Raw genomic sequence first — 17,082 nt, 5'->3', positions numbered from 1 at the left:
ATCTATGGTTGGCAATTTTGGCTCATTGCAAATGGCGTCGTCAGAGAGTGAAGAACCATATTTCGTTATAGGAAATCGAATCTTGTAGTTTTTCTTTAATCAAAACGATTATTATAGATATTTTTTGATAATTAAGTATTGTTCTATATAAATATTCGAGAAATCATGAAAGTTTCGTGGCAGGCAAGAAAAAAATAAGCAATTTCAAAAAAAATTTTTTGACACGAACCTAACCTAAAAAGTTTAGCATCAAAATGTTAAACAAAGAAATATAGGTAAAGTACAAGTTAAATCGTAAAATTATACAATTTTTGTTTTATTAATAATAAATAAAAAAATTTGCGAAAAAAAGAATGAATAATATATAATAAAAATTAACTTTTACGAAAATGAAATTTTTCGTGTTGGCAGAAATGAAAATTTTGGCATTACACTTGTTGTGACTTGTCGTATTTTTGCGCGACTTTTGAATTTTTTTAAAAATATTAAATAAAATAAATGAAAAAAAGGAAAAATAATAATAATTAGAAATAAATTTATTAATAAAATTGAAAATAATAAAAAAAGAAGGTTACTACATTTAAAAAAAATAGTTTAAAAAATTTCTAATTATGTTGGTAGAAGTGTATAATTGGTTAGTAATTTTTTTTTGTTCATGTTGGTATCATTGTTCACTATAGTAGACATTGTAGAAAGAGCGGCTGAAAGTGACAGAAAATTTCATGAATAACAGAAAACATCTTTAAATCTGAATACAAATTAAAAATATATTTGAATAATTATGTTCAGTGTGATATAAATTTTCTAGAGTACAAGTAATTTTTGGTTGGTAAATATCAGAATTTTTAATATTTTGGGAAATTTGATGACACTTTGGAATTTAACCTAAAAATTACTACTTAACCAATTTCATATTTCTCTCCTACATCTGTTCGAATATTTGTCCGCCGTATTTTAGAGATGAAATTTAAAATCAAAATTTAATTATTATTAAAATTCATATTATATGTTTATTTAACTTTTATTTATTTATTTACAGAGCTAAAAAATGGAATAAAGACATCTCAGGAAAAAAAGGACTTGAATTAAATACTAAAACAATGTTAATCCTTTGGGCACCAATTCTTCTCAACTTAGGTGAATATTTGTTTATAAAAACTAAGATTTTACATTATTTTTAAATAACAAACATTTTTTTTCTAAAAATTCCATTTTGCATTTTAATAGTAATTTTATTAGTTTTTTCTGCTTTTGATTATGATAATTATTATTTTACTTATTAATTAATTAAAATTTAAAATAACTAATATTATATACATTTTTTTTATAAAATCATCTTAAGAAATAATTAAATAAATTTTATTTTGAAAATCTTATTGTAAGTTTTTATGGAAAACAATTTTTTTTCTCAAGTTACAGGTGTTCAAATCGTGAAGGATGGGTGTTTGTTGCGGAGCTGCTCCTGGAGGAGATCTTGCATTGCTGAGTCGCAGTTCAATGTAAGTCGATTATAAATTTTTTCCTTTAATTGTTATATTGGAACAATGTAATAATTGATAGTATTTACGATTTTTAATATTTTATTTTGCACATATAATATAATAAATTATTTTTTTTCAGGCAGTTGGTCCAGTAGCAGAAAGATTTGAGCTTTTAAAAAGGAGCTATGCTGTCATCGTATCTTATACACCACGCTGAAATTCCCCCTTATAGGTGAGTCTTTGTTTCCAATATTTTTCAGAAATATCAATAAATGGAATAAAACAAAAATAAATAAAAATTTATTGTAATATTTATAACATGATAGAATATAAAATGTTAATATTTATGAATATTAATATATAATTAAAAATAATTTATTGTATTGAGGATTTTTAATATTTTATTTTATAACATCATGAATTATTATATTTTTTTCAGGTCCAAAAGAAGGAAGTCCTTTTATAAAAAGGATATGGTGTCATCGTATTTCTAACACTACGCAGAAATCACCTCATATAGGTGAGTGTTGTTTAATATAATTAATTTTATATACAAATTTAAAAATTATAATTTACTTAAAAAATTTTAACTGGATTTAATTATTTTTTAATTTCATTAAATTAATTCCAAATTAATTTAATTGATTAAAAAATAATAACTTAGCATTTAATAGTGTTTTGAGAAAATAAGTGTATAATTTAATTTTTAATAATATTTTTTTTCAGTTCCATTCCAATTTTCCAAATATCTGAAGAGACTAGGAAGGATGTGGAAGAAGAAAAGTGGCCCCAGCATATATCTTTTTTTTATACAATTTTTTTTCATTTTTTATTATTTTTTTATAATATTTTTTTTGAGCTCCCGGCCTCACGCAGAAGTGCGAGCAAGAAAGAGGGATCTTCGGGAGCTGGCCCAGAAGCGGTCGAGAGTGGCAATGACGTTATTGTCCCGACGAGGGATGATCCGCCGATCGGTGAGTCGTTTTTTATTTAACCCCTTCTCTGTTTAAAATAGCTATTTTTTTTAATAAATTCAATTAAAATAGATTTATGAATTGAAAATTAATTTTTCATTATATATTCTTAATTGTGAAATTTCCTTAACTTTTTAAAAAAATGTAATGTATTTAGAAACATCTGAAAAAAGTAGATATATCATATTGATCCAAATAAAATATTAAAAATTAAAAAGAAACAGAGAAGGAAATCTGACAACATAGTGACACCATTGACAAAATTTATTATTTTTTTAGTATTTTTTTGGAGTAATCTAAAAAAAAACATGTGATAATTTCGGAAATTTAGCCTCTTAAAATTTGTAACACTCCCCACATCCTAAAGTATTACATGTTTTGTAGATTACTACTTTAATACTGCTTAAATTAATATTATTGTCAATGTTTTTTTCAATGTTTATATATGTATGTTATTTATTTATTGTATGTTAAATTAATTAAAGTAATTTTCTTTTCTATTCAAAAAAAGTAATTCAAACTAGAGTAAAATTTTATTAACTTCAAATAATTTAATTAATTAATTCTGTTAGTAAATTTTATACTTAATTCTCAACAGTTAAAAGTTAATGCATGTGGAATTGGAAATTGAAAGATTTGATAATTTTTTTAATGATTAACGAATTAAATGTTTTCTTTTCAGAAAAGATCGCTCAGGTGACGGTTGCGTCCCGGGACGTTAACCCTAGTGTAGGTAATTTGCACCTGGGCGGTATTAGTTTCGTTTAGAATATAAATATAGGTAGGAAATTCGGGAAAAATAGGCATTTTTGTTCGTTTTAAATATAGCAATAGGTAGGGAAATCGGGTAAAAAATGTAAGTGAAAATTTTATTTATTTCTATCTTTTATTTCTTTTGTCACTATGTTGTCTTTTATATTTTAATGTTTTGTATATGTTTTATAAGTGTTTTGTGTACGTTTTTTAAGTGTTTTTTTTGCATGTTTTGGTTAATTAATCATTATTTCCAGATGAATCAACGTGGTGAGAAATAATATTTCTTTTTAATTGAATTAATCATTTATTTTTTTAGGAATGCATAATTTATTATATTCTTTATTTATTAGTATATAGGATTTATTTAATATTTATCATATTATGAAAATTTTATAACCGAAAAAAATGAAATTATATGCTACTATCTCTACTCAAATTAGTTAACATTTTTATTAATTTAATTTATTTTTTTGACACTTTTAGTATCAATTAAAATTAAAATTAGATAAAATTATAACTATTTGAGAATTTAGAGAATACTTAGAATTTTAAATTGAATTTAAATTATATTGATTTTGCCATATAAACTGTTAAATATTTAAGATATACACTAGAAAAATAATATATTTATTTTATAATTTTAAATTTGGCGCTAATTTAGTAACACTCGTTTCCACCAGATATCTATAATTTTGGCGGTTAATGGTTATTAAACAAAAATAAAATTGCAATCTTTTTTTTAACATTCTTTTTTTTATTTAAAAAGTTAATTTTAGTACAAATGTATATAATATAACTTATATTTATTTTACAGAGTTTATTTCTACATAATTGAAGTATAAAATTATCATTGAAACTTTGTTTGAGAATTAAAAGTTTCAAATGTGAAAAATTGCAAATTTTCTAACGTAAAAAAATTTAAAACTGCCTTTAATCAAAATATTCAACAAATTACTTGTAAGTAACAAGCCATATCATCATAGTAACAATGAGTCATTTACACTTTTTATCGCTTTTTATGATTTATACAATTAAAAATAGCCAAGTCTAGAAATAAAGTCAACTCGTCTAATAATAATACATTTTGTATATACAATGTTATTTTCACTTATTGAAAATATAACGTATAAAAAATATGCGCGTGCTTAAAATGTTATTCTATATCACGTACATTTTTCCAATTTTTTCCACTAAATATCGACTAGGTAATTTACAATTTTTCTATAAAATGATAATATAATTGATTTAGCAGTCTTTTTTTAAAAAAAACATTCATCATTCTCGTTGTTTTCTATTTCATTCGTTCTCTACAATATTCAAATAATAATCCTTGTCTTTTATAATCGCTTTTTGGTTTTGCTTTTACCATCATCCGCTTTGCTTTTATCTTTTCAGTAATATAAAACAATTATACAAATAATAATACATTTCTACTTTTTACTCCGGAAAGAGTTTTCTTCTTCTTCTTCTTCTTCTTCTTTTGTGTGTTATACTTTAGAATACTTATATTTTTGTTCTATATAGTATATCGTATTGATAAAATTGAAAAAAATGGTTTATCAATTATCAGTCATTTACAGATCATATTTTTTTTCTAAAGTGTTTGTCTTGGTTTAATTTGAATAGGAATTCCACCAACGTTATCAAGTACAAGATTTGCTACAAACTTGAGTTGATCTTCACTTTGAATAGAATAAATTTCAAATGCTCGAAGTATTGATAGAATTGTAACTTTAACTTCCATTTGAGCAAATTTCCATCCTATACAATTTCGTGAACCGGCACTAAATGGAATATATGTGAATGGTGGTGGTTTTGGTTTGTCAGGTAAAAAACGTTCAGGCATAAATTTATCGGGTTGAGAAAAATATCTTTGATCACGATGAAGTAAATAGGAATTTATTAACACCGTCGTACCCGCTGGAATTTCTTGTGTAGCTGCAAAAAAAGATTTTTTAATATTACTTTATCCTTTTTGGAAATTAAATTTTTTGTCTGATTTGAAAATTATCTCCAATTATCTCCAAGATATAAAAACTTACATAATTTGAGAGGACTGTAGATTTGTCTCGCAATTAACGGAGTAACTGGATAGATTCTCCAACTTTCCTTTAGGCAAGCATCTAACCAGACTAATTTCTGGAGAAGATCCAAAGTGAGTTCTTGCGATCCAATTATGTTTTCATACTCCTCGATGATTAATTTCTGTCAAGCATTAAATTAAAGTCAGAATAGAGATAGAAATATTTTAATAAATTCAAGTTTTGATAATATAAAATAAAATAAATTCTAATTACCTGATATTCGGGATGTCTTCCCAATGCATAGAGGAACCATGATACACTTGTTGCAACTGTATCGTGTCCAGCAAACATAAAAGTATTAACTTCATCTCGTAAATCTTCATCCGATAATTCAGCTCCATTATGAGCTGCATCTAATAATAAATCCAATAAAGCTTGACATTTTTTTGGTGTTTCATTGCAATTTCCATCAAATTTCATTGACCACTCTAATTTTCTCTCGAAAATTACCTGAATTACAAAAATTAACAATTATTAATTGTTGGCGCAGCCATTAAAAAAAAGCGAATTTTGCTTCTTTTTGGATTAAAAAAAAATTAATAAAACCTTGAAGAATTTTTTTTTTGCGAATAGATATTTTTTTTCTCTCTCTTTTGCACTGACCTTGTCGACAAAACTGTGAATTATGTTGATCAAGCGTGCTTGTTCCTTTCCCAAAGAAGTCCTGTTAAATATAGGATCCCATTTTATCCAAATGTTCGTGAACCTCATCTGCATGAGTTTCGATAATCTGAAAAAATCATTTATTAAATTCTTTTTTTCTTTTTTGCTATATAATAGTTTTTTTCTAAATAATTTTTTAATTTCTTTATTCATTTCTTTGCAATCCACTTTTTTTATTCAATAATTTTAACTCACCTTTCAACAGCCAAGAAATATTCGTTTTTGTGATTCGTCTGAGCATTGATTGGATAGCCCATGGCAGTATCTGTAAAAAAATTTAATCTAAATTTAGAGAGAATATTTTATTATAAGACGTAACTTCATTAAAATTTTATTTTTCGAAAAAAATTTATTTTTCAAGATAGACAAAAGAATGATTGATTTTTCTTTTTTTTTATTTTAATTTAATTTTTCGTTTTGACAGATTTAGTAACCTTTTTTAAATTTCCAAGTATAAAATTAAAAAAAATTTTTAAAAAATGTAGAAAAAAATTTTGATTGCAAATTCATATAATAATTTATTCCAATTTATTATTATTTTTTTGCATAATAAATTAGTATGTAAAGAGAAAAAAAATGTCTGTTGAAAGTCTTACACAATTGAGCAAATCTACTACAGATTCTTTAGGAAGTATTTTACTAAAAGAAAATCCTCATTGGAATCGTCACATTAAACAATACGTCAGTATATACTTTGTTTGAACAAATTAAAAAATTAAATACGTAAAATATGTATAATTGACAAATATTTAAATTTTTAGGAACTGCCTTCAAAAAATATTCGTAATTTAAATACCATTTCAATGGCATTAATGTCTGTAGTAGCAAAAAAGAAAAAGGAAATTAAGAAACCCATAAATAATTCATTTAAAGTACATAAATTATTTACAAATTTAAAAAAAAAATTGCCCCAATTAATTATTTATTTTTTTAAATAAACAAAAAAATATAGGTTAAAACAGCTGCATTATTATATGAAATAACAGAACGAATTAATCAATTAGCTGAACCGAAAAATCGTTTAAATAATTGTGATAAGAAAAATTCTCATCAGAAAAATAAATTTAATCGTATTCTCGAAATATCATCTCGTTTAATCGAACTCTCTAAACCGAGAGTTCCGTTTAAAGAAAATTTAAAACCATCATTCAATGTTTCTCCAAAAGCTTTAAACGCTATTGGTTTGTTTTTTTTGTATAATTTTCACTTTTATCTTGATATTTCAATTATTTAAATAATAATTTTTAATTATATTTTCTTAGCGACTCCAAGGATTCTTGAACTTTCAAAGCCTCGTATTAAAATCAATTCAAAATTCCATCGTAAAAAGAAATTTTATTCTTATGCTACTTGTAGTTCACGAATTGAATATCTTTCAAAACCAAGACTTTATCATCATAATCAGAAGGGAAAAATAAAATTTTCCAAACGAAATAATTTATCATCGCAAAAGTACGTTTTTTGACTTTTAGAGAATATTGATTCTTGAATTTTTAAAATTATTAAAATTAAAATATATAAATATTTAAATTTTAATTTAATTAATGTTATTATTTTTTTCGGTTTTTAAATCAAAAAAATATTTAGTTATATAAAATTTTTAGAAAAAGAAAATCGCGTGTCAGTGAAAAATTGAAGAAAAGAAAAGATGAACATAAAAAACAAAACCATATAATTCACTCCAATTCGAGTAGATCAGTGATTTTAATTTCACGTTTTAATAAATCTGTAGAAAAATCGAAATCTCGTGAAAATCATCATAAAAGTAAAATAAAGAAGGGGAAATTAACGTGGATGAGAAAATTTATCAAGAATTATCCATTAAGTACATTAAGTAACATCAGTAGTAATCATTGTGTCACATCTTAAAAAAGATATATTGGATAACGATATATATGATTATATCTCTTAATCAAATATATAAATAACATTTTTCTTTAAAATTAGCAAATAATTAAACCTATTTAATTCGAAATTAAAAAATTATTCACATCCAAAATTATTAATTATAAATTCGAATATACTTACTGCAAATAACATCGAGAGCCGCTCGTTTAGCGTATGGGACAATATCGAAAGCAGTTTTTCCAATTTCCTGTTGCAAACAACTTATCAGAATATTAACTTCCTTCATTGTTATTCTAAGGTAATCTTTCAAGAGTTCACTATGAAATGTTGGCGACAATAATTTTCTTCTTGAATGCCATTTTGAACCTAAAAAAAATCAATAAATCAACAAATTTTATTAAAATTCTTCTTTTTCTGAAATAATAAAACGTAGATTATTTTAAATATGTAAAAGCTTTTTTTAGAATGTTGACAGAAATGTTGAACACAATTTGCTGTGTTGTAAAAAAATTCGTTAGTCTGCTATGTTGATTGTTTATCCTTTTTGAAGCAACCTTGTATGTCTGCTCAAAGATTTTCGATGGAAAATAACATCTTTGGCACGCGCGTTCGTTTCTTTATTATCCATGAAACTAAAATACGATAAGAATGCATAAACGCGATTTAGCCTCGGGCTAATCAACAATCAATAAATAATCAATAGGGCAACTAAATATACGTAAAACGTTCATCAAAAAATAAAAACATACACACAATGTTCATCATATTTTATCCACACGTGGAACTATTTTTTTTCTTTTTGCATATTTGTCGTTTACCATTTTTTTTTCTTTTTATTTTCTCTTTTGTAATTTTATTCTCTTCTTCAATTTTTTTTATTTTCTCTTATTAATATTTATTTAATACTTTTTATTTTTTTGCGGATGATTCACACTTTTTCAAGTTCAATTTTACGTTATACTATATATATGTATTAATTGAAAGCGCGAAATGCAAATTTATTTTCACACAAATATAAAAAAAAATCGTCATTGATAAATTTCTGATTATAACGGAATTATTATCTTTATATTTCATTTATGCGATTTATATCTTTTTCCCTGCGCTAATCTGAAAACGTCAATGCAAATACTTGATTTTTATTATTATGTATTATAAATAATTGTTTCATAACAAATTCTTTTTAATTAAACGAATTTTCAATTTTTTGAAAAAAGGAATTTAAAAAGATTTTTTAAATAAAAATTTGGCCTTATAATATTTGATTCATTGGATAAATTTTAGGGATCGGTTCTAAATTTTGATTTTCGATAGTTTCAAACAGTTTTAAATATATCTTACATATACCATTAGGAAATGAAGGACTTTGATACTGGTTTTTATCCTTTTTAATTATTATTCTCAACCCATTCACGATTTCGAGTTTTTTTTCAAACCGAAGGATTAACAGGATATAGGAAAAAAAAATGACAAATCCTTACCGTTACTTGTGATTAGTCCTGTACCAATCCAGGGTCTTAGGAATTCGTATTCTAGACTTTTGTCTATGTGAATGCTACTGCTTAGCAATGGTTGAACTTGTTCCACTCGATAAATCCACAAAAATGGTCTCATGCCAACCCAAGTTATAAAAATGTCTCCAAATTCCTTGCTCCATTTTATTAATTTTTTAAAAAATTCTGAAAATTTCAATATTAATTGAAAAAAGCAATTTCGAAATAAAATTTCTAAATATATATAGTATTCAATTGAATAAAAATAATTCCTGGTGATTTAATTTTTAAAAAAATTAGATTTTTATTCAAACAATCATTTTTACTTTCTAAAATTAGCAATTTCGATGATAGGGAGTTCAATGACCCGCTTTGGGCAAAAAAATCTGTTAGTTTCGTCTTGATAGTTTCCTATGACAAATTGAAATTGATAAGTTTTTGAAAAATTTTTATTTATTGTTCGTATTAATGAAAAGAAAAAATGAGACATTTTTCTTATCTTAAAATTATAAAATCTTTTGTGTGTGTGTGTGGGGGGGAGGAGGAATAAAAAATCCCGCATAGATTATCGTTTATATATAGAATCGCCCTTATAGAAAATAATATCTCGATCTTTGCTCATAGAAAGTAGCAATGTGTTTGCAACGTGCAGACATTGGTATATAGTGCCGCTGACCGGACATTGACCGGAAAAAATGGCACGCATTTTTCTTGCGGAACCAGTTACATAGATGCATCGACGGAGATGCCTTGCATATTATATGGCGTCCTTCGCATAGAAGGATATATAAAAAAACCATTGTACCATGTGTATTTAAAACTATCTCTATATGCACGCAAAGCAAAGTCATTCTTAATCGTGTCATTGCGCTGCCAAGGCTGCACGTGTACGACCGCTTTTTTTCACGGGTAACTTTCGATTTTAAAACCGCCAACCAAATTTCATTCATCCATTAATATGAATTTTTTTTTTTCAAAAAAAAAGATTATGTAATGTTATTACAAAAAAATTTTTAATTTCTCAATCCTTTGATAGAAGCATTTTTAATTTTTTAACTATTAATTATAGAAATATTATTTTTTTTAATTTTATTTAATGTTATTTGTTTATTTCCATGATTTAAGTTATTGAAGATAGTCGGGAATTTTTTGGACTTTTATTGGATAAGAAAAAGACAGTTTATGATAAAAATAAATTATTTTAAGAAATCCAAAATTTTTGATTTTTTTCTTTGGATAAATATAAACAGATTTTTGATATTAAACAAAATTTTTTCGCTTCTTTCGGATGAAACAACTTTTTTGCTATACTCGATCATTGTTTTCTTATTTTACACGTGCAATATGATAAAACCATTAATGGATAAGACATAAGGGGGATAAAATACAATCGTAAGTCTTTTTTTTCGTTCCCAATACAACTTTTTTATTCATCTAACGTCCTCGACCTATTTCTTCCAAATCATTCATGTACATTATAACCGCAGTAATTGATGGCTGTAGTGTTGATTGAAAAAAATCGCGCTCTTCTTATATACTTGAAACATGTATATATTATATATTTTTTATACTTGAACAAAATTCTGGGATTAATAAAAAATTTTTAAAATAGGTATATTATTATGCAAGGGTATTTTTTAAAAAATATTTTGTTGAAAAAAACAAAAAATTTTAATTTTTATAATTATGGTCTTCATTAGTTTGAGATAAGCTTGTGAAACGCTAGCTTGTAAATATTAATAGATATTATACAATAATATATATAGTGTTCTAAAAGAATATATAATCGAGCAGCAATTTATTTAATCGGAATCATGCGCGCAATTTAAAATTTTTTTAATGTTACAATGATACATGTGTTATTTTGCCGAGAGTGCAATGATCGACCTTAATAGAGTGTATTCAATGGATTTGCTGAACGCTTGTCTTTGCAATGTCTATTTTGTTATAAACAAGAATTTTTTGCGCCAAATAGTCAAAGATAATAGTTCACAGAAATATACAGACATTGAAATTATAAATTTTGTTACAAATTTTTTTAAGATAAATTTTTTTTGAAGAAAAAATCGGATAAACAATCGGAACAAAAGTTAATAGTCTCTGTATTCTTGTATTCTTAAATAAAAACAATTTATTTAAACAATATTAACAGCCAGTATATAAATGTAAGTAATTTAATATTTAGCATTTTGAAAATTAAATATTGAACATTAGAAAGTTGCATTTGAATAAAAATTACAATTTCCTGACATTTAACAACATAATTATGTATGTATTTATTTATTTTATATTTGGGCAAGATAACCGAAAAATTTGACAATTATTTCTTAATATTAAAAATTTGTTAGTTTAATAATAAAATTTTAATTATTCAAAGTGTTAGACAAAATTGTTCCCGCTTTTACTGAATTGTTTTTATTTTATTTATTTATTTTAACAAAAATGTGAAGGTAGACTAACTTTTGTATTGACTGTCCGTCTGATTTTTTATTAAACACCAAATTGTTAAAAAAAAGGGGGGAAATTATTGTAAAATAATGTTAAAAAGATCGACAATTTTTTCTTAATCAAAATATTTTCAAAAATTTCTTTATAGTAGAATTAAATTATTAATTTTGCTACTTAAAGTAATCTTTTACAATAAAATTTTAACTTAAAAAATACCGTTCATTTGAAGGCTTGCAAAACTTTAGAAACAACTTTTCAATCTTGTTTGCATATTTTTTTTTACAAAACTTGAAAATTCATATATGTAAAAAAAACTCAGATAAAAATTTTTTATTCAGTAAACTACGAAAATTTGCATACTATTTTTTAAAAATATTAATAATATTTATTAATATTTTGTTTTATTTTTTTGTGAAAAAATTCAAAAAATTATTACATATTTTTCTCGTTATTAAAATTTGCCAAAAAAAATGTTAATTCCTTTTTTAAATATAAAAATGTTGAAATTAATAAATAATAAACATTTGTTTAAATATTTAACATCAAATATTAATTTACCTTTTAAGAATTCAAAATTTTTGAATTTTTTACAAAGCATTAACACAGAGAGTGAGAGAGCGCGAAACTAAAAATTTGAAACCCAAACAATTTTTCAAATATGTGAAATTTGCTATTAATTTGAAATATGTTATCAATTATCTAAATTTAATCTTTATATACGCATTGATATCTAAAATAAAATTTATATTGATTATATCTTTTATAAGAAATTTATCTAAAATATATTGGAATTCTAAAGATTTTTTTTTTATTTCTATAAAATTAATTTATTCATTAATTGTTACCTAACACCAGTAAAGAAAATTTTTATTCTCTATATGTATAAAAATTTTAATTTCAAATTTTTTATTCAAAAAATATCAGATAACGAAATAAAAATATTCAGAAAAAAAACTTACCTTCCAAATCACAATTAAGTTGATGAGCATTTCCTATAATAGGTATTGCGAATGGAGAAGGTACTTTTCTCAATGTATACAAAAAATGCGCTCTTTTCACCAAAAGCATCAAGAAAATTGATGAAACACAAAGCGAAAGAATAACAGTAGTCCATGATTGTATTCCAAAATTTGACTCCAAAATTGCAGCCATTTTTCACTAAATTATTTTCAAAAAAATACCGTTTCTTTTACTATTCACAAAATTTTTTTTTTCCGTACAAATTTTTTTTTAAAAAACACTAATAATTTCACACTAAACGAAATTCCATTTTTCTTGAAATATTTAACCCGCAAAATATTTTCTAATTACAATTTAATAATAATAATAATAATTTTTTTTAAGTCACGATCGAGAAGACGGTAAAGAGTACTGTTGTATATCGTTCGAATCTTGAGAAGAACGGTGTATATATACTACGACCAGTGGCTAGCTCTCAGCCAATGAAAGAAACACGTGGTCGGTATCCAACCTCCCCGATAACGCACACACGAGATCGGTTTGCGATTTTCTACAATATTTCGTCCACGTGACAACCACAAAAAAAAGAACTACTCAATTGCCCCTTTTTGAACTGTCTCCAACCAACCCCTTTTTTATATTAATGTCTTCTAAATATCTCTCTCAATTTGATTTGAATTTTTTTCTCTTCATACACCACATTTATGTACACATAGTTCATTCCCTCTTTTTTAGAGAGACAAGAACTTGTATGTGTTTCATTTAAGCAGACTATACAAATAAGCTGTTATGCAAATTTTCGTAATTTACGAAATAAAATATACCTTATCGGAATTTAGATATAAAAAAAAATGTTATTTCAATGATGAGAATTTTGTCGATTTTGAAAAAATGTTTAATTGCATGTCTGAGAAAAAGATTTTCTTTTTTTTCGAATATTAAAAATAGAAATTTTTAATTACTATTGTTTTTAAATAGTAATATTATTTTTTTTAAATTTAATTTGACATCAAAATAAAGCAACAATTGTTGGTTCCAATGGTTCCATTCATTTTATCTATTTTTATTTTCGTGTAATATATTTTAATTATTGTCATTAAGTTAATCAGTTTAGGATTGAAATTTAAATTTATTTTTAATAGACTGAAAAAATGGTATAAACATATATGTGTATTATTTAAGCACACGTGTATATTTACTGAAAATATTTTTCAATAGGTCTCACACACGAGTCATATAAAACTTTTTTTGTTCTTTTTTTTAAGTCGTAGACACACTTTACATCGTGTCCGTTAAAAATTTAAGAACTGGAGGATAATAGGATTTATTCATTTATTTTTATGCAGTCTGAAAACGAGAACCAAGGACGTCTGGTTTTAGAAAAGAGAGTCTAGACGAGAAGACCCTTTTTTTTGTATGTACTAGAGAAACTAGTAGTAGGTTTTGAGAAGTGGGATTTTCCTGTCATTCTACTAATTAGAAAAGTAATTAAGAAAAGCCAAAAAATTCATGACCAATAATTAACTTAATAATAGTAAACATTGTGACAAATTCAAAACATATATTTCTTCTTCAAGAATAATGAAAAAAAGAATCCAAGAATAAAATATTGAATCTGGAGTATGTCAAGTATAAAAATGAAAGAGGTGAATGAATCTTATCGCAAAATCCAAACTTTCTAGGTTGTCATTGTTAGTTTAATATTTTTGGTATTCTCTATTATACATATATATAATATATATATATGTATCGGCAAAAATTCAATTGCAATGACTTTTTTTATCTCTCTACACCATTTCTATGGTTGCTTTTGTTATTATAAAAAAATGAATTCCGAAGAAAAGTATGTATTTCTTTACAAAATTATACTGTGAAAAGTACAATTTCAATAAATTATTATTTGTATAGAAAAAATATAAATAATATTATTGTAAATGGAAAAATGCAGAAATTGGAAATAACTATATTTTCATGTCTAGTAATTGGTATAATTGACTAATAAATTAGTTTCATTCAAGAGTGTAATATATGAGGATAAAAAACAAAGATTTAAAGCAATTTTTTTAATTTTTTTTTAATTTTTTTATTAGGCATCGACACGTGTTTCATGACTTGACAATTTATTTCCACGAGGCGAATTGTACTTATTGTATAGAAAATTCTAGCCAAAAGAACATCTTCAAAAATGCGTTTAGTTCCTTAAAGAGAATTTTTTAGTCCCTAAGAATTCTGAGAAAACATTTTTGTTTCCTTTTGCCGTTTCCACTTTCATAGTTTAATCTCTAATTAATGGAACGCAATTTCAATTGCTGGTAATTTTAAATAAATAATATATGGTAATCTCAATCGTTAGTAGTACATATACAAATTAATGTATTTTTAACAATTGGCAATTAGACACTAGTTTCGAACTGATTGCAAATTGTTGATGATTTATTGGAGATTTTGTATCTTGGAATTATTCTAGACTCATTTCTGATTCAGATTTTTGATCATTCTAAATCTGGATTATCGTGAAATTCGACTGGATTGTGTGCATGCAGATTTCAAATAATTTCTGACTAATTTTGGTTTTGTCTTTCTACCTGAACCGGATCATTTTCGGAATGTTTTCGTACACAATTTCCGTATTAATCTGTCCTGATTTAATCAGGAATTAGTTAAAAAATTTTAATGAGGGATAGTTTCAATTGTTAGCATGAACAATTAACAGTAGTTTCATTAATTTGATTGTATCTAAAGTAACGAATTTAATTTAGAGTCGAAACAATTTATCTAGTGTCTAAATGACCTAGTGTGCTATAATTGAAACCTTAAAACGTGTATAACCTACATTTATCGTAATTAAATACATAATTCTCAAATCGTCCAATTGTGGTATCAATATGAAAAAAAAGTTATTCCACATGCAGAAACATTAACAATTGAATGACAAATTATTATCTTGTCATCATTTTATTCATCCTTCCTTATGTATATTGCCTGTATAAATTAATATGGCATTTTGTCTGGATTATAGTACACGTTACAAATCGAGTTGAATCACACTCTTAATTAAAAAGGCCACGAAATTGTTAATGTGTTCAGTCCGGTGAACTTTTCTCGATCGGATATCGAACTTTCCTCGCTTGATATATGTATAATTAGAGATATGGGCTTCCACGTGTGCGACCTCATCTTATTTGAATCATGGATCATGCAAACAACAGTATTGCATAATATGAACAGGTTTCCACGTGTAATTATAATCAGGACAGTATCAGAATATTAAGAAAAAAAAAGATTCCTTTTAGTGATGTTAATTTTTATTTTCCAAATCGACATTCATATACAATATTTAAGGAAGGGGATTGATATAGAATATAGAAAAAATTCAAGAAGGTAAAAAATTGTGCGTCTTTTCTCTTCTCTATATAAACATTGTTTAATCGAGTATTATCAGTCGCACACATTTTTGTCAAAAATTTAAAACTTGAATCATTTAGAAAATGTAAATTAACTTCTTTATTGACTTGAATTATTTGTTGTTTCTTTTATAAATTGATATAGAGACAATATACGTCACTTCATATATATACGCATCGCACTATTTACTTTTTCTTTTTTTTTTTGAAATTATAGTTTTGTTTTTTCGTAACTTATATAGATTTACATAAAGAATAATGAGTGTTAATTTATATATATCTTAAATTTGGATTCGACATATTGACTATAACGTCATCACAACTTTATACAAATGACCTTCAGCGTTTTAAGAAAACTACATAGAAATAAGTTTTCGAAATATGTCGCACATGTTTTAAATTTTCAGAATAAATATTGTAGTTTTTCTATATAGTTGAAGGTTATTTGTCAAAATCATGACGCGTTGGAAACTTTTTCAAATTTAAATTTCAAAAGGCTTTTTTCAAATTTTGTTTCTAAAATTTCCTTAAATTATTTATATGAATACTTGAATAATAATAATAATAATAATTATACAACTTGCGTATATACAAATTTAGAAAATTAGATGAAAGCATTTTCACAAAGTCATACTAAGCTCCTATAGATCTAAATTATATTAAGATTATCTTCAATGATATGATCATTCATGATTAATTTTCTACTTTTTTATTCTTGCACTTTGTGTGCGTACAGTCTACGAATTTTGATGTAGTAAATTAATTATTGATAATACATAACTTTCTCATGATATAATTATCAAAAAAATTTCTTATCATAGCGTTTCCTTTTCTTACAACAGCTGATTTTGAATTGGAGCGTCTAGTCTGGTCCATTAGTCAATAATATTTCTATAATTAAGATCCATTAGTAAAAATTTTTTCTAATTATCAATATATAATTTATGAAAATATTTTATTTTTCGTTTTGT

General features: G+C 24.7%; 2 protein-coding genes and 1 long non-coding RNA gene across 3 annotated transcripts; 2 read left to right on the top strand and 1 right to left on the bottom strand.

The window, feature by feature from the left end:
- Nucleotides 1-706: 706 nt before the first annotated feature.
- Nucleotides 707-2,484, top strand: LOC127283649 (uncharacterized). Its single transcript, XR_007843380.1, has 6 exons — nt 707-829; nt 1,040-1,137; nt 1,414-1,499; nt 1,621-1,713; nt 1,921-2,001; nt 2,208-2,484. It is a non-coding gene; the product is annotated as an uncharacterized LOC127283649 (long non-coding RNA).
- A 1,513-nt stretch (nt 2,485-3,997) lies between these two features.
- LOC127283770 (cytochrome P450 4c3-like) lies at nt 3,998-13,341 on the bottom strand. Its single transcript, XM_051308856.1, has 8 exons — nt 12,707-13,341; nt 9,288-9,485; nt 7,987-8,172; nt 6,154-6,223; nt 5,899-6,025; nt 5,509-5,745; nt 5,254-5,416; nt 3,998-5,149 (listed from the first exon to the last, which is right to left on the bottom strand). Exons 1-8 carry the CDS (start codon nt 12,897-12,899, stop codon nt 4,806-4,808), a joined length of 1,518 nt encoding a protein of 505 aa, XP_051164813.1. The 5' UTR covers nt 12,900-13,341; the 3' UTR covers nt 3,998-4,805.
- LOC127283779 (uncharacterized) lies at nt 6,254-7,895 on the top strand. Its single transcript, XM_051308869.1, has 5 exons — nt 6,254-6,639; nt 6,720-6,830; nt 6,911-7,139; nt 7,221-7,410; nt 7,563-7,895. The coding sequence occupies exons 1-5, from the start codon at nt 6,535-6,537 to the stop codon at nt 7,825-7,827; spliced, it is 900 nt and encodes a 299-aa protein (XP_051164826.1). The 5' UTR covers nt 6,254-6,534; the 3' UTR covers nt 7,828-7,895.
- Nucleotides 13,342-17,082: the final 3,741 nt, after the last annotated feature.

The sequence above is a fragment of the Leptopilina boulardi genome, unplaced genomic scaffold, assembly GCF_019393585.1.
Source record: "Leptopilina boulardi isolate dan_hultmark-lab unplaced genomic scaffold, ZJU_Lbou_2.1 LbouV2_119, whole genome shotgun sequence".
NCBI classification, from domain to species: domain Eukaryota; kingdom Metazoa; phylum Arthropoda; class Insecta; order Hymenoptera; family Figitidae; genus Leptopilina; species Leptopilina boulardi.
Note: the sequence above shows the minus strand (reverse complement) of the source record. Positions and strands in the feature narration are given on the sequence as shown.